The 24,590-nt window shown below is 47.5% G+C and overlaps 1 protein-coding gene and 1 non-coding gene across 4 annotated transcripts in view; both read left to right on the forward strand.

Annotated features, from left to right (window-relative positions):
• The first annotated feature begins 582 nt into the window (after positions 1 to 582).
• On the forward strand, positions 583 to 746 carry LOC115656982. Its single transcript, XR_004001850.1, has one exon. It is a non-coding gene; the product is annotated as a U1 spliceosomal RNA (small nuclear RNA).
• Positions 747 to 17,113: 16,367 nt separating this feature from the next.
• Positions 17,114 to 24,590, forward strand: part of KIF2C (kinesin family member 2C) — a 56,484-nt gene continuing 49,007 nt past the window's right edge. Inside the window, exons 1-2 of one of the 3 annotated variants that reach the window (XM_030573457.1) lie at positions 17,114 to 17,322; positions 21,932 to 22,026. In XM_030573457.1, coding sequence (XP_030429317.1) covers positions 17,259 to 17,322; positions 21,932 to 22,026 — 159 coding nt within the window. In that variant the 5' untranslated portion in view covers positions 17,114 to 17,258. Of the gene's footprint in view, positions 17,323 to 17,738; positions 17,884 to 21,931; positions 22,027 to 24,590 lie in introns of those variants that run through there. The other 2 variants (XM_030573458.1, XM_030573459.1) reach the window with 2 other exon arrangements.

The raw sequence follows: 24,590 nt of genomic DNA on the forward strand, positions 1-24,590 counted from the left end.
GGCGGGAGTGAGTGATGGGTGCTGCCCCTGGGAGGGGATTCAAACCTGTGCCCCCCGCCCCCAGCAGCTGTAAGCCCCTGGGTGCCAGGCTCGCCCAGGCTGCAGGACACGTTCCTGTAGGGCAGGGAGCGGGGACAGCACTGGGGTCCGGGTCACGCCCCCACGGGACCCCCAAATGCTGTTGGGGGCTGAGGAGCTGCCCCCATATGACTGTGCCAGAGTAGGGCAGGGGACCCCGCCACCCTGGCTCGACGGGCATCACCCGGACCCGGCCAGGGGAGAGCGCCCCGCCCAGGCACGCAGGGGGCGGGACCTGTATGGAGGGGCGGAGCTGCGTGAGCCCGTATGCAGATCTGTGTGCGAGCAGAGCATTGTGGGAGCGGAGGCGGGCTGCCCAGCAGGGCCCGACTTTGGCCCCGAGAGCTCGGCGTGGAGAAGGGAGGCGCCTCGCGGACGCGTCGGGGCAGCTGTCGGCAGTGGGGGCCGGCGTGGGCGAGGCCGGCGGCGGGGCGCGGCGGTCCGCCCCGTGTGTTAGAAGTGTGGGGCGAGCGAGGGCGGGCGGCGGCCGGGCGGCCGGAGCTCATACTTACCTGGCAGGGGAGATACCATGATCACGAAGGTGGTTTTCCCAGGGTGAGGCTCATCCATTGCACTGCGGGTGTGCTGACCCCTGCGATTTCCCCAAATGCGGGAAACTCGACTGCATAATTTGTGGTAGTGGGGGACTGCGTTCGCGCTCTCCCCTGGCGAGTGGTGCCAAAAACAGAGAAATTAAAGCTTTAGAAAAAGCTTGTCAGTGTGCTAGGAACACCTGGTGCAGTGTTCAGTTGTGTTCTTAATTTTAACAACTAGTCCTTTTCTTCTAGTGTCTCTGTGATTGTTTTTTCAAGGGGCTCTGTAGTTCTTGGCACCTTTGTTATTTTCTTCTGGTGGTGATAGACCAACAGAGAAAAAGCAAAGCTCAGCTCTGAAACTTTACCTGTAGCTTATAAGGTTCTCTGTTTTCTTAGTCTTCTCTGCTGCTCATCTGCTCTCTTGTCTGCTTTTTGGGAGGGCTTGGACCAGTGCCTTCTTTTGCTCTAAGGGGAGTTAGCTGTCTGCCCCCCTGCTCTGCTTTTTTCCCTGCTTGTAGCTTCTTGCCTGGCCCTCATTCTTGGGCTCTTTCTGGCCTGTCCCACCCTGTCCCCTCGTCCAGCAGGCAGCCTCACCCCCTGCCCTGGGGCCGCTTTGGCTTTTGCTGTCTGTTCCTGTCTCTTGGCGGCCACCCTGTCTGTGCTATGGAGACTAGGCTGTCACAAGCCTGTGCTGGAGGAGGTCTTTCCATCGCTTTAGGCCCATCTACCTCCTCCCAGAATGCCCTTAGCTACGCTGGGGGTTAGGGCGGCGTGGCCGTGTTGCCCAGGAGCAGGTTTCCCTTTTGCACACCCCTGACGGACAGAACTGTTTCGACTTAACTGTTCAGGACGAACCAACCCTCAGGCCTGGTCTGCACAGGGAACGTAAATCGGCGCGGCAACATCAGTCCGCGCCTTCTTCCGTCGACCTAGCTTCTGCCTTTTGGGCAGGTGGATGGCCTGCACCAACGAGGAAAACCCTCTCCAGGACCCTTCTGCAGGAACAGCGCCCTTCCATTTGGGGAGATTATGCTGCTTTAAAAAAGAGAAATAGTTTAACTGCGTTTCTCTGTGACAAGGTTGACTTTGTATTGCTTCCCTCGTGGCTCCTTATAGCAGTTGTGTTCTGAAATCTTTAGGGTTTGACTTCGTTTATGATGAAATCTTGCTGTGACTTTCTTCTAATTTTGAAGGAGTAACTAGACCTGAGCTTTTTGGTGTGTTATTGGAGGATCGTTTAAAAACCTGGGATTCCACTGTCTGCTGCTGCTGCCTTTCCATTACATTTCCTCTGAAAGCCCACTGAAAGCCTCCACTTCCCACATAACTCTCTCAAACATGCAGTCATCAGGCATACATAAGATGCTTGCAGTTTCACTCCATACCAGTCCAGTTCCTTGCTGTTTCCTGTCTAACCACTGCACACAGATGGTGGTATCCCCTCCCTACCCGGAGCTGCTTCCCGGCTTTTGCACTCAGGACAGGAAAACGAGAATGGAGAGGTAAGCAGTGCAGGGAATTCTTCCTCAGCTTGCACTCCACTCCCCAAGGGCCTTTCGGGGTCTTCTACGGACTTCAGGTTTCATTTAATTTCCAAGGTTTATGGTCTCATTAATTAGCCATCTCTCCTAATGCAGGGATCCTATGTGTCAGACCAAAGATCGATGGCCCAAAAGAGCTAAGAAACAGAAATAAAGCTGAGCGCTAGGCGTTACGTTCAGATGAGCATCCAGAATCTGACTGTGCCCTGGCATGTTCAACGCTGCCGAAAAGAAGGAGCTCGTCAGGTCCCTCTGCCAGCACCCAAATCTGGTGTCTAGCCAGTCTGCTGGGAAATAAGGAAAAGGAAATGAATAAAGAAGTCAGGCAATAACAAGGAAATGCTGAGGTTTGTCGAAGGGGTCCTGTCTGATTGACCATCTTCCCAGCTACCCGTCAAAGTTAAAGATCTAGCCCAGTATCCTGTCTTCTGACAGCGGCCAATGCCAGGTGCCCCAGAGGGAATGACCAGAACAGGGAATCATCAAGTGCTCCATCCCCTGTCGCCCATGCCCAGCTTCTGGCAAACGGGTTAGCTAGGGATACCGCTGGCGAAGCACCATAGATGGACCTATCCTCCATGAATTTATCTATTCTTTTTTTGAACCCTGTTATAGTCTTGGCCTTTGTGACACCCTCTGGCAAAGAGTTCCACAGGTTGACCGTGTTGTGCGTGAAGAAATCCTTCCTTTTGTTTGTTTTAAAGTTGCTGCCTATTAATTTCATTGGGTGACCCCTAGTTAGTTTGTGTGTTACGAGCAGGAGTAAATAACTCTTCCTTATTTACTTTCTCCACACCGGTCATGGTTTTATAGACCTCTGTCGTATTCCCCTTTAGTCGTCTCTTTTCCAAGATGAAAAGTCCCAATCTTATTAATCTCTTCATAGACGGAAGCTGGTCCATATTCCCTAATCATTTTTGTTGCCCTTTTCTGAATCTTTCCCATTTCAATATATCTTTTTTGAGATTGGGGCAACCGCATCAGCACGCAGTATTCAAGATGTGGGCATACCATGGCTTGATATTGAGGCAATATGATAGTTTCTATCTTATTACCTATCCCTTTCTTAATGATTCCCAACATTCTGCTGCACACTGAGTGGCTGTTTTCAGAGAACTATCCACAACAACTCCCAGCTCTCTTTCTGGAGTGGTAACAGCTAATTTAGTCCCCATCGTTTTATAGGGATAGTTGGGATTATGTTTTCTAATGTGCATTACTTTGCACTTTTCAGCACCGACGTTCATCTGCAATTCGGTCACCTAGTTTTGTGAGCTCTCTTTGTGGCACTTAACTATTTTGAGCAATTTTGTATCATCTGCAAATTTTGCCACCTCACTGTTTCATAATCTCATTTTGAACTAGCTAGTTTTCAAACAATACCTTTGAAAAACAGCATAAAGTTTAAGTGAAATTGGCTTTTCTGTAGGGGGAAAAAAAACTAATTATTTAGAATTTGCATAAATCCCTATGCCAAAAAAACCCTAACATATGTTTATTTAAAGCATTTGCTTCAATCGCTTATAAAAACCAACCATTTAACTCAGGGCTGTTATGAATTATTGTACAGCCATCAAATAAAAAATGTATCTACTTTTTGCAATAATTTGCCTCATTGAAATGAGGCTTCCAAAAAGTACATATAAACTCATAAAGGTTCAGCTCTGTGGGATTTTCTGTGGGAAATCTTAAATGAAAGACAAAAGTTTCAGTCACTCTGAAAAACTCCCCCTAATATAAACAGAAATTAGAATAGAAGCATTAACAGCACAGCAGGAGGAGACAAGCAAGGAATATGATACTCTCAGGACTGTAAATCAAGTGTCAGTAGTCTTTTGGCTTATCCAAGGCCGTGATCAAGTGTCTTGATGTTTTTGGTCTTTTAGCCTCAAGATGAAAATCTTGTCTGTGTCTCTGGGACCTTGAAGTGAAAATATTATCTAAGCTCTTACCAGCATCCCTGATTACCAGAGGAGGAAGAACTTTTGCACAGAGTCAGATGACTTTATGGGGGGAATAAAGGGATCTTTTGAATTTTTTCATTTTAGGGATCCATGTTTTGTGCAGCCCAATCCCCAGAAGAGCAGTTGAACAGAAATTGGTATATCTTTCAATGGACACTGTAATGCTCAAAGAAAGGCTTTTTAATGCATAATGCATTGAGGGTTTGCAAATGAGTTGGTACTCTCAATCTGAGAAGCAGGGATGGCTCCAGGCCCCAGCCTGCCAAGTGCATGCTTGGGGTGGCATGCCTCAGGGGGCGCTCTGCCGGTTGCTGGGAGGGCGGCAGGCAGGGTGCCTTTGGTGGCATGCTTGCAGAGGGTCTGCTGGTCCCGCAGCTCCGGTGGACCTCCTGCAGGCACACCTGCGGGAGGTCCACCGGAGCTGCGGGACCAGCGAGTGGCAAAGCACCCCCCGTGGCATGACACCGTGCTTGGGGCGGCAAAATGTCTAGAGCTGCCCCTGCTCAGAAGGGAAGAAAATCTCAGCAAGGTCCCCCCAGTCTACAAGCCTGTCTGTGCCCTGCTCCAGCCCTCCCTTCTGCTGTGAGCTGAGCTGAGCCATGCTCCTGGGGAAGCTTTTTTTAGCCTCTCAGCAGCTGCCCTGGGGATGGTTGGCTCTACTGCCCAGCTGTTGGAGGCATCAGAGCAGGTGGCCGCAAGCTGAGGGGGACATTGAGTGTGGCACCTGCATATTTACTACATAATTGCATGAAAACTTATGACATAAATAAGGGACTGAAAAATAATCCAATGCCCTAAAATGATGGGAAAAGATGTACCAAGAGGTAATATTGTAAAAAATTACCCAGAAGATTAATATAATAAAAATACCGTAAAGGTGCATCTGTCTCCAACATGTGTCTTAACCACAGGATACAGGTTGTGCATTAATACTCATGAGAATAAAGGGAACCTGCACAGCCTATAGAAAACTGGAGTCCCTTAAGTTTCCAGGGTTCTGTGATAGGGTGAACTAGGTCCTGAGGCCCCCTGCTGGAGGCCTTGTGGCCCTGCACATCCTGCCTCAGAAAAGGGCAGTAGAGAGGTCCTCCGAGCTGCCTAGAGCAGCTGTGTGGGAAGCAGCCAATCAGGGCCCAGCAGGCTAGTATAAGAACAGCTGCTGGGCCAGAGTGTGGGAACAGTTGCTTTTCCTTTCTAGAGCTGGGGGATAGTTGAGGGTGGTCTAGGCTGGCTGCTGCCTCCATGAGATAAAGGTGGAGCATGTGTGGGAGCCATGGGGAAGTGACCCAGGGAATTATAGTAGTAATGTGGTTTATTTAAAGGGATGTTGCAGATGTTTGCTATCTATAGGGTCCCTTTCCTAGGACCTGGAGTAGAGGTGGGCCCGGGTCCTGCCCCCACCCTGTACTACTGAGAAAGTGGTCTGGACTGTGAGGAACCCCAGAAGGGGAACAGAACTGTAGTGGCCAGATGGGCCTGAGAGGCCAAAGATATTGCCTTCAGGGGAGGAGCCCTGGGGCACTGCTCTATTCTGGAGCAAGGACAAACTGAGAGAAACATAACAGAGGGCACTGAGAGAGGCTGTTGGATTTAAAGGGTTTTGTGTTGCTTTTATCTCACAGGCCCTGAAACATAAAACTCTTGTATCAAAGGCCCAGTCTGAGGCCTGAATCAAAGTACTTCCAGGCATTGCTAAGCAAAAGCTGGGCTGTGAGCCAGAGGCAGGCCCAACTCACAGAAGCTGGCAAGAAGAGGGCTGCTAGAAGCAGGTGCATCCACACATAAGTTGTTAATAACAGGAACTTGTGCCAAGATGGCATCAGAACACTCCACAGAGATAATGAGGAACAGGCAGGTGTATCTTAAAGACAGGTCAAAAGACAGCATGATCGATAAGATCTGTTTGAAATAACATGATCAAAGGGGGAGACAGCACCCTAATGAGTCAATGGGCTGTACCTCAATACGTCAGTAGGGATGAGTAATCTGTCCTGTAATTGTATAAAAATAAGTCCCAGAGTGCACATCTTTGGCCAGCCTAGGGGGCAGTGGAAAGTGCCGCCACTGACTGAGCTGTGTTCATTGCCAGGGAGCACATATTCGTAGTATGTCCTGTAGAGTCTATAGGAAAATTATTACTGTGCTTCGTTTGACCATAAACCTGGCTCAGGTTCCTTCATACCTTACTAAAGTCTTGTAGTCTTTGGGGGTTCTCTCAGGGTTTGCTGTGTCAGCTATCTGTGCAGAGCTGGGGCAGCACACACAGGGAACATGCATGCAGCCGACTGTTATCATCATCGAACAAGAGCAAAGCACCACACTGGTAGCTACTGACATGTATGATTTGGCCGAAGGGTTGAGTCAGTGAAGATCCACCACAAACAGGTAGTGAGAGAGTGCAGGGACATGCTCTCAGCCAGGGGGGTGCTTGCAAGAGGTGAGTGCAACCCCATTACAGGGACACAAACCATAAGAAAAAAGAGAGTTGACATGCACATAATGTAGGTGTAGACAGAATCACATTATAAAAAGGGAATGTCCAGAATGGGAAAACTGAGCTCCCTCTTGGAGACTCCAGCAGAAACCATCCCTCTACAAATGATTGAGCCATGAGAGACCCATCAGACCCTAATGCTATTGTTAAAGATGTGAGCCTAACTATATTTGTAACTGGTGCATAGGTCTTTATAGAGTTTCTATGTGCTTGGGTAACTTTAATTGTAACTTTAATAGAGCTTGTAAATCAGACTAGACCTTGTATGTATAAATGTCTATGTGGTCACTACCCTTGGGCTTTATGTGTTCCTAGATATTCTAACTCTAAAACAAGTAGCAGAGGTGACTTTCACCCTATTAAGCTTGAAACTGTAGCCGCCAGAGCCAAACCTACGGTGGTGTAATATCACATTACAGAATTCACTTTAAATAGAATAAAAGGCTATATGGGTGAATCTCTGAGGTGTTCCAGAGTCCTGACTCTGCCCCCTGCAGGTGGAGGGCCTGGGAGTTACCAGCAGGAGCTGTTGCCTCTGTGTTCCAGCACTTTCCAAATTCCCAACATTCCCAGACTGAAACTCCTGAAAGGTGTGTGGGGAAGCTGCTCCTGCCCCATCCACCTGGAGCCTGCAGCACAGTGGGGCAGCGTTGCTGTCAGTGGTGCACATGTGCAAAATGTATGTAACCCTCACATGTCCAGTACCCCGGCACCCTCCCGCTGTGCCCCAGAGAGTTCTATGCAACCAGAGGTCTGTGCCGTAATAGAAAGCCAGCCATGTTTTGGTTGGGCTCTTTGCCATCCACATACTCTAGCTGGCCAGCCCATGGGGTATTATCTACGAGCCAGGAGAACGTGTTTCTGCTCTCAGATGCACAGAGCATATCTTGGCCTCCTGTTCTGTTTCCGAGCAACTTCCAGACGGGAACAGAGCAGAATCCAGCCCTAGTCAAGGAGGTTTACTTTGAACTGGCAGAAGGAAAATACAGCTCTTTCAGACGCCAGCGTTCAGACCATTGTCTCTGATGTTTCACCTGCTGCTGGGATTGCTGTGCAGCCTTGTTAGAGCACCAAGGTGGCGCTTTGCCCTCTTTCCTTGTCTTCAGCCATTCAGCTGATAAAGGATCTCATGGCCTATGAAGTCCGGCCAGCGCTGCTGAAGGGTCTGGTTGAATTACTTAAACCGCCAGGGAAAGAGACGGCTAAATTGAAGGCAAAGCCCTGGAAGGTAAGAGGTCACACGTCTGCTTGGAGGCTGCAGAGTGCTGCAAAGCGGGTTGCTCTTTCTCTGCTTGCTCAGTGACTCACCAGCCACTGATGGGCGACTTTGGTACCTCAGTCTCCTTGGGTGGAACCCCGGGGTTCGCAAACTGGGGGTCGTGACCCCTCTGGGGGTCACAAGGTTATTACCTGGGGGGTCATGAGCTGCCAGCCTCCATCCCAAAAGCTGCTTTGCTTTCAGCATTTATAACAGTGTTAAATATTTTAAAAAGTGTTTTTAATGTATAAGGGGGGCCTCACTCAGCAGCTTGCTGTGTGAAAGGGGTCACCAGTACAAAAGTTTGCGACCCACTGGTGGAACTGGCCCTCGCTAATCCATCCCTGCGCTGCCTTGGCAGAGGTCAGATGCTGCAGCCAACCCTCTGGCTGATTTGAGAGGGTGACGGCTATTCAGAAGAAGAGATGCAGAAGTCTCTTCCTAGTGGGCATGGTACCCATTGCAGTGGGCCCTGTGTGCTCCTCTTGCAGCCTGGACCCCGTCTCCAGGGGGCAGTGAGGTCACCTGCAGTGGTAGGCTATGGTGGGGCGGAAGGAGAACAACAGGCTGGTGCTGGGTCCTGCTGGGAGGCTGATACCCACCGCCACAGGAAACATAACAAGGGGCGAGGCATCCCCATCCCCATCCCCTTCCCAGGAGGACCTAGAAATCACATGTCCCTTAAGCTCTGCCTTGCAAGAGGTCAAGGGAAAAGGGAATCTCCCTCTTTTCTTCTCCCCATTTCACCAGGACAGCTGAGCTCCATGGGTAGGTTGGTGCAGTCTCAGCAAGTGGGGTGTCTTTAGGGTTACCATATTTGAAATATTTGAACATTCAAAAAAGAGGGCACTCCACGGGGGGTGAGGGTGGGGTGTATTTGCACCAGTATCGACCAACTCATGTTGTATTAATGTGTTATTATACTGTTATATATGATGTGTGCTACATGTCGTCTATATTGAGTATATATAAGAAAAAGTGATATGGCCTCAAAAGTGAAGTGTAATCATTTAAAGTTTACTGTACTTCTTTATATGTAGTGAGTCTTTTCCTTTCACCAGTTCTTCAGTTTTCTTTCTCCTCATGTGCCTGCACATAGATCACATTTTTTCTCAGCAGTGGTTGATTGCTCTTTAAGAAGGCATGAAAGTCTTTACAAGAAGTTTGTCTGCAGTTGTATTGTACAAGTAGAATTCCTTTCAGCAACTCAACATTCAAGTTGTTCCTTTCCTTTGTCCACAGGCTTTGCATCAGTGAAAAAATTCACTCTACATTTGCACTGTGAGAAGGAATAGCAAAGAAGAACTGTGCAATCTTTAACAGTTCTGAATGACACTCAATGTTTTTGGATTTCTCAAAATATTTGGTCCACTTCTGGTGTGCTAGCAAATGATTACTGAACTCTGCATCACTCTTGTGACTTTCTGTAAACTTCTTCAGGTTGCTGACCTGATCAAAACACTTCATGTCATCAGTTTGCACCCCCTTATCGATCAGGTACTTGATACAAGGCTCCACATCACTCCAATTCGGTGTCTCGCTCAGGTAATCCACCTGAAACAAGAGAAGTCTTCCAGGGGTCTAAGCCACTTCTCCAAATATTCTAAGCATCTGCTGTACATATTATCTACTTCAGCACAGAATTTGTCACACTCTTCATCAATTCCTTCCATGTGCTTTTGTGCTAGTAGTCCCTTAACTTTCAGGGACATAAAGTTGTGAGTCATGCGTTCAAGAAGGATAGTGCGAACCAAGTTCAAATTTTTCATGACAGAATTGCTTTCCCTGTCGATTTCTTGGATGTAAGTTTGGAATACACTCATGAGTGAATGCATGTGCCAGAGGTAAATCTCACTTAATTCATACTCAGAAAATGTCTTCAGCATTGTGGGTGGTTTGTCCTGTGACAGAAAGAATGACTTTAAGGCCGGAAACATCTGTATCAGCCTTGTATTGCCTGGAAATAATGACAGCCATCGTGTCTTGCTATGAGAAAGCAGCTTTCTGTATTCAACATTAACAAACTCACAGTGCTCCTTCAGCTGCTCAGTTTGGTCAGCGTAGATATGAAAGTACTGGTACATTTTAAAAATAATGTTCTCAGTGTCAACGTTCATTCTTTCTGCTGCATGGTGAACACAGTTGTTCAAAATGTGTGCTGGGCAGCCCACCCCAATGAATGTTCTCTTCTGCAGCAACTTCTTTAAGTTTGCAAACAGATTCTTTCCATCTTCATCACGCCGGAGTCCTCCAAACAGTGGATTGCAGTTGTCACCTGTAAATGCAATACACTTCTCAAACAAACCATTTTTTCCAAGCGTTTCCTTTACGTAATGAGCAATCGTGTCGGCAGTCTCATTAGGTGTGTTCTGACCTCAATCAATTTTGACTGCAAACCACCATTCTTCCAGTCGAAATACTGAATAATTACTGGAAATATTTTCACTGAACCGTGATTGCTTCCATTTGTAGCAACTCAACAGTAAGCTATGTCACTTTCTTCAAACATTTTCAGAACAACATCAACAGAATGCAGTGCAAGTACAGAGATAACAATTGCTTCTGTCTTGGTGCTAGCACTTGAAAATGTTCATTCTACTTCAGAATCAGGGAATGTCTTCTTCAAGAAGACAGATGTGCAGTCCATTGACTTAAAGCTATTATGATGCTTAACAGTGTGAAATGCAAAAGCACCCTCTGCTGCAGTAACAGCACCCTCAGATTCACTGCCTGGTGTTACAAAATAATTTGTCCATTTTGTTGATGAGCTCTCTCCTCCAACTGCTTTTTTGTGCTTGTCTGAGTCCACATGAGTTTGTAAATCATTAGCGCCTTTATTTTTCACAGAGACTTAAGTACCAGGTCTACATACCAAGCATTCAGCTTCCCATTGTTCTCTACCACTTCGAAAACACGGAAATTTCATCTTTAGTTCTGCAGTGAAGTTACACTTTCGTTTTGGCATGGTTTTTGGGGGTAGTAAAATAAAATATCAAATAAAGAGCTCTTGAGGAAACACTACCGTGCATGGTGCAAACTCAGAAAAGACACTGAAATTGTCGATGTTGCACTATCGCCACTATGGAAAAATGATCGTACCTGTCTGGAACCATAAGGCTAGGTGCCAACTTCCCCCCTGCCAAAACTCCACCCTTTCCCCGCTCCCATTTCAACCCCTTCCCCAAAGTCCCCACCCCAACTCCACCCCCTCCCTGCTCCATTGGACCCCTACCCCAAATCCCCGCCCCAGCCCCACCTCTCCCCTGAGCGCGCTGCGTTTACCCTCCTTCCCCCTAGCCACACGAAACGGCTGTTTTGCAGCACAAGCACTGGGAGTTGGGGGGGAAAGTGGGCACTCTCTCAAGTGATCAACTTTCTTGAATTATCAACATTCAATTTCTTTCCTGAATGATCAACATTCACTCTCTTTCTTGAATGATCAACTCTTCTTTGGGGAAAAATAATGGCAAAATCCCAGACATTTTTAGATATTTAAAAATTCCTCCCAGACAGTGATTTAAGAACCAAAAAAACAGACATGTCCTAGAAAATACGGACATATGGTAACCCTAGTGTCCTTCCTGGGATTGCGGCCGCCCTCTCTTTTCCCTTCCCCTTTCCTGCGACAAGGTGAGAGGAGATGGCAAGCAGGGCCCACAGGGCAGCTGGAGGCCGGCACTGCACTCTCCAGGCCTCCGTATCCCCGCCCCTGTCCCCACTGCAGATGTACCACCACATATGGATGTCACAGCTTCCTCTGATGCTGCTTCCTTTGATGCAGGCTCCTGAGTCCTGTTCACCAGTGACCCTCTGGCGAGTTGCAGAGATCAGCTTTGTCTGTTTTTGGGTAATGGGAACTGCCAGGCAACAACAAACATCCAGCTTGTTGGAGCCCTCGGAGCAGGAATGGGAATGTTGATGCTATTTGTGAACTGTGTGGATTCGTTCAGTTAATGCAGCAAAGTTACTGGAAAGCAGAGGATGCGGCGCTGTCTTTCAGAGATCTTAAAGTCAATTCCCTTCTGCATGTGGCCAGAGAAAATTAAAGATCCCAGGACACCTTTTCAAGAGTCAGGAAACCCTTGGTTTTCTACTCCACATCCTGTCTCAATGAAACAGACTGTAAGGTCCAAGGCTGTCTGAGTTGTTGCATTAGCCTGACACAGTCGCTGAGCAGTGAGAGCTCCTTGTGAAGCACTGGGCTACAGTACATTTGTGTGGAGATTCCCTTGGGGATGTTGCTCTAATCTCACTAATCCTCTTTTCTTCAGGTGCTACTGCTCTAACCCCCCAGGTTATAACTAAAGCTTTCTGGCAGCAGCATGGCTCCAGCCCTAGTTTTCATCCTGTTTAATGTTCCCCCATTCAGACCCCGCCACACTCCATCTTCCTGAGCCCTTGTTGATGTATGTACAGCAAGCCGCTGCAGCAAAAACCATCGGGTAAGAACATTCAGAGCACACTACAAAGGGAGATTTATACAGGATTTAGAGAAGCTGCTTCCTTTATGGAGAAAAGGCCAGTTGTTATCCTTCAGAGGGAATCTTTAGCCCTCTACCATTGCTGTCTGAGTATTTCCCTGGGGCTCTGCAACTCCTCCATATAGACTTTGGGAGCTTTCATCCATTCACAACACTGCTCAGGAGCTCAGAGAGAAGCACTTCCGCTTGGGTAGCAAAATCCAGACCCTCCCCTGTTACTAACAACACCTGAAATTATTCAAAGCTTTCATTATAGGTGAAATATAATATCAACCTTTACTCTGGCCATTAATACAGAGTCAGAATGTTCCCTCTGTTTCCAGGCCAGCATAGACAGGGACAGCATTAGCACCTTGCCACATACCTGGACCAAACCATGCTACATAACAGTACAGAGCCTGTTGTATTCTCAGAAAAGGAGAGAGAGAGAGTCTCTTGTAGTGAAATGCCTCGACTTAACAATTTTACATCGACAGCGTAGTGCATGGAACCAAAGTCAGTGTCTGACCCAGTGAATCCCGAAACTCTCTGTCTCCATGCTTCTCTGTAGCTCACCTCCTGTTAGAGATCTGCAGAGTCCACAAGATGGTCCGATGCTAAATTGCTCCCTTTAAAAGCAGAAGACGACAATAACACCGGCCATGTTGCTTTCTCCAGTGATGTGCTCAATAATAAGATAATGTAATTTACTGTTCCACCCTGGATGCTGCATTCTATGGGGTAACATGGTGGGTTCCCTAGGATGTAATATGTAAATCAGGTGTTTTTATTGTCAATCGTTAAAAGAATTGTACAGCCCCAAACATAGATGTTAAAAAGTTCACATGCAGCCATGGGCTCCCTGTTCAGTTTAAGAATAGCCCCCGTCCTTGTTCATTGGTGTTAGTCATTCGCTAGTGAACATGGAAAGATGGAGGCATCACTTAGCACTTGGATCAGCACCACACCTAAGGCAACAGGACTAGAATCTGTCCCTCCAAATTGCTAGATGTGGCTCTTTCTTTTCATTCCCAGGAAGCTCCTGTTGTTGTGGGAGTCTTCTCCCAGGCAGAAGAGCCTTGGAGCCTGACTGTGCTGATTTCCTTGCAGCATCCTAGCCCAGGACTCCACCAAACTGGCTGAAGAGATGATCCAGCTGAGAGTGGTGCATGGCCTTATGTGTGCTATGGGGAACCAGGATCATACCACCTGCCAGAGACAGGCCAGCATCTCTCTAGAGATGAGTGTCTCTGTGGGGGGCAATATGGATTTTAATGTGGATTCCTCCCCATAAGCTCCTGAGCAGTGGGCGTTATTCAGATAAAGGGGATCAATCACACTGGGGCAAGGCTGGAAAAAACGGTCATTGATACAGCAACGTACCTACGGTTTGTGTGTCCCCTCTGCCGTTAGTGCTTGAGGACAAGCTTATCCCTTCCCAAGCCCAATTCTCCTTCTGCTTAACAGTCATGATTCCCCAACAAAATCCCTTCACTGAGGTGGAGTTAAGGGCAGTCAATAATTGAGAAGAAACCTTCACGGAACGGGTCACAGTTTTGAATAATACAAAATCAGGAAATTCAACATAAAGACCATGCTTCAAACCCAACCCAAAGCCTGCAGCCTAGAGAAATCCAGAGTGAAGGTCGTCCATTCCGGTCCAGAGGGGGCATCAGCTCTAAAGCCCCGTGGTGCGATGGTTAAGTAGACCCCTGCCGATCACAGAAGCTGAAATATCCAGCTGCTCTCGCAGTATGGGTGGGGCTTGGGTGTTGTACTGACCCTTTCCCCATCTATTGAACCCCGGCCCCCAGCAGTGCTGGTGCTCAAAGAGGCGAACAGCAGAATGGGGGCAATGGACAGATAAATCCCAGGTGGGAAGGAGCACTGAACTGGAGACTTTCCCATCCTGTGAGGATGCTGCTTTTCAGTGGAGCCAGACACCCCCTCCCTCCTTTTGCACTTATTGGGGTGTTTTGTTGCAGTATTTTGTCCGGACATTTCCCATTGTGGAGGAGCATGTGAGGAAGGTAACAGGAGAGACTTTGTTCCAGCTTTTTATGGTAAATGGGCTTCTCTACCTGCCAGGGCTTGTTACTGGTCTGGAACGTGGGCCATTTTGCAGGGATAATGGGGACTGGGTTTCATTCCTCTAAAGCCGCAGTGGAGCTCCAGTTCCTGATCCTGCGCCAGAGCCCACGGGGGTCACATCACACTGTCCTCAGTTAAATGAATTGCTTTGGTTTTGGCCCAACACCCGCAAAGACCTCACTCCATGCAGTGGGTATCAGTGTGCACTTGCACTATCCATGTGTACCAATGAGGTGGGACGACTGGTGCAAATCACAGCGGGGCCTGAGGTCGGAAGTCTGGGGGGAGGGGACGGTTCTTTTCTGACTTGAGGTCCGTCGTTAGTGTAACTGGAGTAACACTGAAGGACGTGTCTGGACTCACCTTTGCGTGGTGATGTTGGAAAAGTGGCGAGACATGCAGGGCTAGCAGTGTCCCAGAATGAGGAGCTAGGCATGGGCCTCCATCTGAATCTGAGCTCTCCTGCCTTGAGGTGGCTCAGGACTGAACACCACGTAAATCAGAGGAAGCCCTGTCAGATGGGCCCATTAAACCTGAGCAGGACAAAGCCATAGGAAATGTCCTGCAGGCAACAATCCTGGCCCATCCTGGACTCAATGGGAGGGACTTGAACTAGGAGGTTTCCTGCATCCCAGGTGTGTATCCTAACCACTAGTCTAAAAGTTGTTAGGGAGGGCCTCCTTCTCCTCCCCCCTCACAGCTGTGTATGTGGAAGCTTGCTTATAGGTACGTACTCTAGTAAGTGTGTACAGACCTTTGCCTACCAGATTGGGCCTTGTGGGTGTGTGAGGTGGAAGAATGTCTGTGTACCCTGGTTTGTGCATCACAATGCGGGTTAGGAGTCTAGATGCCTGGTGTGGGGCTACAGTGCGGTCATGTACAGGCAGCAACATAGGCACCTAAGGAACTTCTTCTGCAAAAATGTGGCTGCCGAGTGAAATTAAATATCTACAAAGTTCAGCAGCAGCTGCGTAGGGGTTTTGGGAATCCCAGTGTGGCCTGATTCTGGGATTTAGATGCCTAAGGTGATGATTAGGTGCATAAGTACTTTTGTGAATCTAGCCCCAAGTGATCAAAGAACTAGGGTTAAAGATGCACTGTGCCCAGGGGATAGTTGTGGGTAATGAATGTGCTGCAGCCAAGGAAATGAATGAAATGTGTTCGTTTGTCTGCTGATTTATTAGGAATTGATACTACAGGTTGATGTTACATAATTTGTGGGTTAGTCTGTATCTCAATGACATTTTTCAGCTGAGTTCTACCCCCAAAAATTCATTGAATGAACAAATAACATACGGAATACATAACTACTTGATTAAAAAAAAACAGTGAACTAAGAACACAGTGCAAATCTGAGGACAGTGGAAATGTGGCATGGCCAAACTGAAGGCTCAAAAACTCCTGTAGGTGATGTGTTTGAAGGGGTTCTCCTTCTCCATATCCTGGTAGGTGGCTTGTTCTGGAAGGAGTTGTAAAGCTTGAATGAAATGGTGATCCCAGTCTGGTATGTTCCCTATAGTCTGCAGGGCATTGCAAGGTTGGGGAGCAGTGCTTGACCTTTGTCCCAAAAGGTGTTCCAACTATGCTGTTGGAGTCTGTATCATGTCCCTTTCCAAGGCCATGCACTCTACTTTGATGCTTTGTGGTCGCACCAGGAAACCTTCCCTCCAAACTTCTGCCTTCAAGGCCCTCTGTTGGAATGCAGTCACTAGTTCCTGGAACATTTCCTCTCGTCTTTTTTTTCCAGCCTCTCTGCAGGTGCTAACTTCCCTCTTCACATAGGCCATGGCGTTACAGGTGCTAAAGGAAACCAGAAAAAACACAAGGCCTTACTGTCCCCAATCCTAGTCTTCATGCATTTACTAGGAGGATGCCGCCAGCTGGTGCAGTGGGGGGAAGGGAAGCATGGGCAGTCCTAAAAGAAATCAAGTGTGTCACAAATCAAGGTTGGCATGAGAGCCAGTCTCTGGGCAGCCTCAGGTACACAGCTGGCTTATAGTAGGCTGCCTGATTGCTACGCCACCTGCCTGGAGGGAAGAATCAGAAAACCCTCTCTGAAGCCCAATTCATCATCACATGGGCAAGTAGTGGGAGCATTACCAGAGACCCTGTTCTTGTTGCCTAGGTTCAGATACTTCTGCTGGAGTTCCTTTGCTCTGACTCAATGCTGGGACCAGCTCCATGAGTGTCCCCTCCCCGTCATTCCTCTGGCAGTGTCCTGCAGAGGCGTTTGTTCTGGTGACTCAAATCCAGATGGGGCTGGACATGCTGCCAGCTCTCCAAAGAGGACTTTGTGGCGTCTGTGGCGCCTCCTCTTTTAGAGTTAAAAACTGCTGGGGAAGGCTCTCTCTTTTTGCTTGTTTACAGTAATTACCTTTTCTCCTCCATTTCCCCCCGCCCCGGATGCCCCTCGCCTGCAGGCCCGGGGCCCCGACAGAAGGGGAACCCTGCCTGGCGTGGCAGCACCACGTGTAGACGCCCCAAACGAAATACATCTCCCAGCGTGCACCGCGCGTAGAGGCCCCGCTTCGCTCTGAGAGAGGGGCCCGCGGCATGATGGGAGTGGTAGTTCCCAGTAGGTGCGCCAGGCCGGAGTCCCGCGGCATGCTGGGAGATGGAGTTCCCTGTGCACGCGCAGCATGCTGGGCGTTGTGGTTCCGAGGCCGCGTTTCCCGGTAGGCCCTGCGGCACGCCGGCGCGCGGAGTTTAAATCGGCGGCGGTTGCGGGGGGCCGCCATTCCCAGCTGCTGATTGGACGCGGTACCGCTGGGCCCACAGACCCCTTCACGCCTCCCCTTTTCTAGCGGCCCCGAGGACCCCCCCGCCTCCCAGCGCGATGGACTCCGCGGTCCGCAGCCGCCTCCAGCCCGGCCGGCTTATTAAGATTCAGCGGAGCAACGGTGAGTGCGGGGGGGGGTGTCTGACAGGACTGACCCCCGCCGCTTGCCGTACCGCCCCTTCGGCGGGGGGAGGGGGCCCTAAGCTCCCCTGCCGGCAGAGCCCTGGGCACGCGGGGCTGGACGGGCCTGTCCCCCCCCCTCCCCCCTTCGCGGCTTGTCCTGGCCTGAGGGGATACGGGAGCAGCGGGTCCCTGCTCGGAGCGCGCTTCCCCCGCCGGAGTCTGTGACGGGCCGCGCTCCCCGCCGGCCGTTCTGCAGCGCGCGGGGCTCGGGCGGGTCAGCGCCGAGCGGGGGGGGGGGGGGGCTGCTCCCCGGGCTTGCTCGGGTCGCGCTGCCGCTGCGCGGGGAGTGGGCTGGCTGTGTGCTTGGGCGGCCCCCCCCCCGTTACATTCCTGACTCTCCGCTGCTTACCCCCGCTGCTGTCGGTGGCGCTCCCCCCGGGCAGTGCGCCGGAGCTCTCCCTAAGGGGCTGCCTGGCATGGCTCCTTTCCAGGTTCATCCTCTTTATCTCCGAACACTTCGAGATCGCTCCGGATTCCAGGCCTCCTCTCAAAACAGCAGGTGCAACCCCTCCCAGCCTGGTATCGACTGCAGACTTTACACAAACGTCGCTCTAGGCTCTTACCCAAGCTGTTTATGGAAGTTTTAAAGAGAACCGGATCCCCGCAGGTCCTCACTCAGTATCCCCTTCCAGCCTGACTGGGAGCCATTGATAACTACCTCTCAGTATGGCTTTCCAACCTGGTAGCGGGTTCATCTAGGATCTGTTTGGTTATGAGAGGGTCACATAAGACAGTATCAAAAGCCTTACTAAAGTTCAGAGAGATGACATCTACTGCTGCCTCATAGCCTCCACAAGGCTTGTTACTCTCCTAAAGGAGGATACAGGCACGCCTCGCTTAATGTGCTAGTTATGTTCCTGAAAAAGGCAAAATGATGCTAAGCGAATCCAATTGCCCTATAAAAATTAATGTAAATGAGAGGGTTAAGTTCCAAGGAATTTTTTCACCAGACAAGATATACATATACGTATACATACAGTATAAGTTTTCAACAAACAATACTGGTACGCAGTGATGATGGTTGTGAAGCTTGGTTGAGGTGGAGGAGTCAGAGGGTGGGATATTTCCCAGGGAATGCCTTACCACTAAATGAACTAGCAACTGACTGAGCCCTCAGGGGTTAACTCCCTCAACACTCTACAAGGCAGCAGAAAAGGAGAGAGGGCAGACAGATAGACACATCCTGTGTGAGAGAGAAAATGCGCATTTCCCCGTTAAGTAGCTGACCCCAGGCTTAAGTACACTGCCTTGTTTATTAAATCAGCTTACTGAGATGGCAGCTACTGCCTAGAAGCTCCCTCCCTCCATTGGGAGTCCCCTCTGCTGTATGGAAGATGGGGTAAGTGAGGTGCAGGAGCAGGGGGGAAGGGAAGACACCCTGACATTAGCCCCCCTTTTCCCCCTCCCCCCCTGTACAGCAAGCAGGAGTCTCTGGGAGTAGCTTCAAGGCAGAGGGCAGGAGCAGCATGTGGCAGCGGGGGGAGGGACAGATGCTGCACAGCGAACTTGGGGGAGGGAGGAGCTGGTCCACCCTAGTTCCAACCACCCACCAGCTAGCTGCAATGGGCTGCTCTTCCTGCAAACAATGTTAGAAGGGAGCATTTCACAACTTGAACTAGCATGTTCCCTAATTGATCAGGAATTTAGCATCGAAACAACATTAACCAGGAGGACTTTAAGTGAGGAGTTCCTGTATTAGGTTGGTTTGACTTGATTTGTTTTCTTGCCAAATCTGTATTGACTATTACTTATTACCTTATCTTCTAGGTGCTTACAATTTGTTGTTTGTGCCATTATTTTTCCAGGTACCGAAGTTAAGATGACTGGTCTATAATTCCATGGGTTATCCTTAGTCCTCTTTTTATTGATGGGTACTATATTTGCCCTTTTCCAGTGCCCTGGGATCTCTCTTCCTCCACAAATTCTCAAAGATAATTGTTAATGGCTCAGGGATCTCTTCAGCCAGTTCCTTAAAATATTCTAGGGCAATGGTCCCCAACCTTTTCGTCTGGCGGGCGCCAGATGAAGGACCGTGGCGGCGGTCAAGCATCCGCCGAAATGCCGCTGAATTTTGGTGGTGACGCCTCTCAATGACGCTGCTTGTCAGCAGCAAGTGGCGTCATCGAGAGGCGTCACCACCAAAACTGGGTGGCATTTTGGGGGCTGCTCGACCGCCTGCCAGGACGCAGGTGCACTTAAGATGCCCCCCATGGTGCCCGCGGGCACTGCGTTGGGGACCCCTGTTCTAGGGTGTATTCTGTCAAGGCCTGCTGACTCAGACATCTAACTTGCCTAAGTAAGGTGTGGTCTAGAATAGGAAATTAGGACTGTGTAATGACGTCTCAGGGGTGTGAAAAATCCACACCCCTGAGCAGCATAGTTCCTGGTGTAGAGGGTGCTAGGTCAACTGAAAAATTTTTCTTTTGCCCTAGCTAATGCCTCTCAGAGATGTGGATTACGTATGTCAACAGGAGATTCCCCTCATTTCCATAGGTAGCATCTATACTGTAGTATTTTAAGTGCAGACATACCTTAATTCTTAACTTGTTCTTCACCTGTTTTAACCTCTGCTCCTAATCCACGTACACTAATGTTAACTATGTTAGTCGTCCGATCACTTCTAATCTTTCTGGTGAAGACTGAAACAAAAAAGACATTTAATAATTTGGCCATTGCTGCATTTTCTGTTGTCTTTCCATCCTTATTGCGTAACAGGCCTACTCTGGCTTGGGTATTTCTCTTGCTTCTAGTGTATTTGTAAAATGTTTTCTTGTCACCCTGTATGTCCCTAGCTAGTTTAATCTATTTTGTGCGCTGTCTTTTCTAACTTTGCCCCTACATGCTTGTGGTTTTTGTTTTATATTCATCCTTTGTAATTTGATCTACTCTTCAGGGCTGTAAAAGGTTAACCATTAACCCCGGTGGCCCCGCCTCGGCCCAGCGGGAGCAGCCCCAGCCCCCATGCCAGCGAGACCCCTGCCAGGTGTTGGCTGCTGAGTCGGCTGGATCTCAGTCCTGACTGGATTGGCCCCAGCCCCCAGCATGTTCCCCCAGCTACCTTGGTTAACAGTTAACTAGTTAAACAAAGTAACTTTAACTTTCTAACCAGTATTTACATCCCTCCTACTTTCTTCTACCTTTGACACTTTGAGTTTCAGGCCATTAAAAAAAAATCTCCTCCTGGTTAAGCCAGGATGGTCTCTTCTCGTACTTCCTATCTTTCCTGTGCATTCAAATAGTTTGCTTTTGTGCCCTTAATAATGGTTCTATTTAAAACTGCCAACTCTTGAACCCTTTTTTTTTTTTCTCCTAAGACTCTCTTCCCATATGATCCTATGTACAAGTTCTCAGAGTTTGCTAAAGTCTGCCTTCTTGAAGTCCATTATCTTTATTCTGCTATTTCTCCTTCTACCATTCCTTAGCATGCCCCACCTTTGGGAAGCAGCCTCTCTATTGGGGGTGAGGGGGAAGGAGGAGAGCCCCCATCCACTCTGGGCTGCAGTGGGGACAAGTCCCTTTCTCCCCTGCCCTGTCATCACTGGATATGCAGTGGGGTTGTCGGAGCTCTATGTTGAAATAGGTCTGTCATATTCACTATGGGTCTGTGCATGCTCCCCTCCCCCAATGTGTGCTTTTTGCCTCTGAAGCATCTGGTACTGGCCAGTATTGGAAACAGAATACTGGGTGACATGGGCCATTAGTCTGACCCAGTATGGCCATTCTTATATGCTCACTCTTGCCTTTGGTTGCCTCCGTGGGACTTGCTGCTTGTGATGCCCTCTAGGGGACTGGTCTTGTTACAGACGTGGCTTTTTTCCTTTCCATTGTTGATGAAATCTTTCCAGTGACACAAGGCATATGAGACTGTCCTTTCCAAAGGAGATTGAAAATGAGGGAATACTATAAACATGGAGTGTAGCAGATTTCAGTGCAATTTAAAAAGTGGTTTTGGGTCCTAAACAGACCCTTGAACTCCCCCCAGGCAATCTTTGTGTGTGGTTTTCTTTTTGATGGGACTGTTTTTTCCACTTCTAAAATTTTTTTCATCTTCCTTGGTTGCTGTATAGGAAAACCCATATAAATGGGAAAACATATACAAAGTGCTGCCAAAATAAGCTAAGTAAGTCAGAAGTCTTTCAGTGTTTGGGCTGTAAAAATAGCACATCACATCCCTGCCAGAAAAGGTGTTGTCTTTAGTGCCACAGCAAAGGGACAATAATAGCTTAATTTCCTTTGGGCAGCTGTGTCCTCAAGGGTATTGGTACTCTGAGGAAATTGCTGGCTGACAGCAGAGTTAATAGCTTCATTGCTTTTTTTTGTGTGTCTTGAATGTTTGTCCAATAATTATAGTATGAAGGCCGTTCCCAGATTTTAACAATGGTTCATAGTTTTGGATGCAGAATACTGGCAAATTCCTCTCTGAAAAACTAGCTTTCCAATCTTGAATTGGTATTACAGAACTGAATGGGGACTTGTTCTCTTCAGCAAAAGTTAAGCATGTTGTGTTGAATGACCTGATGAAATGTGAATTTATCTTTAATCCTTAGGCTTAATTCACAGTGCAGTTATAAAGACTGTAAACGTTGAAAGGCTATCTGTCTCGGTAGAATGGTCAGAAGGGGAATCAACCAAAGGAAAAGAGGTAAGTGTGAGAGGTGTCCCCATGCTCACTCAATCTGGAGTAAAGCAGCAACTTTGATTGCATAGTTATAAAGCATGGGGCTGAAATCCATGACTCTATTAAATAAAGATCCTCTGGGCTTAAAGCCAGTTTTCTTACATGTTTCATAGAATTCTGTGGCTCATTAAACTGAGGGTTAAAAATATAATCTTAGTATTTCTGTCACCTAGGACAAGGTCAGCTTGGGCAGTTCACTTTTTGCTTGTAGTACAAATGAGGGTCAATCCATCCTCATCATCCTATCCACTTGTTATACTCCACACCCGAACATAGCCACTGTATGAACTTCATACCCTCGTATCTCAATGTCTGTACTTCGACCCATCAACCTCTTACCTCCATTCGGGGATATTGCAGATTATGTATTCCTTATGCCACCCGATCTTAAACCAAATTTTGCACCCTCAATAATCTGTATGTTATTTCCTGATAACCAGAAACTTCAATGCTTAACTCTGTACCATTCACTTTTTCTTAACATTTTAATTTTTTTAAACCTCTTCCAACTCTTCAGATTCAAATGCATAAAAGTTGTAATATTTGGTTTGGAAATGCTGCAGATGAAGGTTTATCTGTTGTATTACGTTCCCATGAAAATTAAGATTTTATTGGCCTTACAAAAACTAAGTCTGTTTTTACAAATCCTTTATTTTGGGCCTGTTTGTCTTTGGCTCTTTAGTTTGAGAGTGGGAAAGCTGTGAAAACCCCTCATTGCTGTAAACTGGACCCCTATAATCCAACTAATCACAAATAATTATTACAATAGTATTGCTGACACACAGTGCCTCTGATGGCATTGTTTTTTTCTGGTAAGAATAGTTGATTCAGAATAAAACTAAATGCTTCTGTATTTATATGCATAACCTTGTTTTATGACTCATAAGTTGATGAGTTATGACTTCTTCATTAGTACTATATTGTCATGCTTTTAACAAAGCCCAGGCTTACACAACCTTGGCAGCTCTAAATTGGTATTCAGCACCTTTAATGATCTCTTAAAACTTTTCTGGAAGAATTCCCTAACATATGGGAAAATGTGAGATTAGTTGGATACTTTGGGCATCCCCTACCCAGTTATGCATTAAAACCATACTTAAACTTGGTGATCCAATAAAATATCTCCATTGTCTTTGAAAGACAAGCTGAGAAAGAACTGGAGGTATTTCTAATATTCTGCTGGACATCTTCCCACTCTGTTGGCTGTAGAAAAGGGTTTTCCCTTGTTTCCCATTGTTTTGGAATCTGATTTTGTAAGTCTCCTCCCAGCTCGCACAATTTGCCACATTCCTTTCTTTAGTTCTGCTTATTTTATTTACACTCAGGGAAACTTTTGCTTTCTCTGAAACTTAGTGTATGTTTATAGTGAGGAGTTTGCTCACAAGATCCCAGATGTCTTTGCAACAGATGGGGAATTAGCCATGAGCTTTGGGCCAGAGTCCAACTACTAATTGCATTTTCTGAGATTTAAAACTCTTATCAGATCTATGCTAGTCTGAAGTCTGAATATGTACTGGCAGCTAGAGGTAGATCTGAAAGATGAGGTGGTGCTCTGACATTGAAGCTGGGTATGCTATGTCATGCATAATCACCATTGATCAAGGTTTTGTAGGCAAATTACTTTGAGCTCTACCTGTGCAAACCCATGAGCATAAGATCAGTGAGGTTGCACAAGTATCGTGGGGGGCCTAGGTTTTTTACTTGTGGAACCTCCAAAGTGATCTATCGTAACAGGAAGAAACCATGACTGTCAAAGCCCAAGTGAATTTGAGGGACTGTCATTTAACAAGATCTTACTCAGAAGTGAGTAAACTGGATGATGATTGTCTTGGATTTCCATAATACTTGGAGAGATATTCACGTATCCTATAAATCTATTTTAAAAATCTGGTGAATACTTTAACTCTTTTGTATGAGAACAGTTAATATTGTATTTTTGCTCATTTTACAGAGGATTAAATAACGTTGTTTTTACTAAACCCACTAAAAGGTTAATATTTTATATATAAAACTTAGCACCTATTCTGCACAAGAAAGTTATTTCAATATCAAAGGCACCTTAGTTTCAGTGGAGGATGAAGTGATAATTACACAACTCTGTGGCATACAAACTGTTTTATAGGTTTATCTTTACACAGTAAAAATAAGGGGGAGAGGCTCAGTTTGTGCCTGTTTTCTCCTTCACAGCCCTACTCCTCACTACCGCGTGTGCCCCCCCCAACACATTTGTGACATCACACTTTCCCAGAGCTGCAGAATGTTGTAGATAAAGGATTATGATTTCACTACAGGGTAAACCAGGAGTTTGGAGGTTGAGGTAAAATCACTTATTTACTCCCACTTGCAAATAGCAGGAGGGTGAATATGGGGAAAATGCAGATGAATTTAATTGTTTTGGTTTAAATGCAGAAAGCTTCATTTACCTCAATGTGAGTCGTTTTTTAAAAATTATTTCAATAAGCACGACTATATTGTAAACTCTTAATGCTCTCCTAGAGCAGAAATCATAGAGTGATTGAGAGCTTTAC

Source organism: Gopherus evgoodei, chromosome 8, assembly GCF_007399415.2.
Source record: "Gopherus evgoodei ecotype Sinaloan lineage chromosome 8, rGopEvg1_v1.p, whole genome shotgun sequence".
Lineage (NCBI taxonomy): Eukaryota > Metazoa > Chordata > Testudines > Testudinidae > Gopherus > Gopherus evgoodei.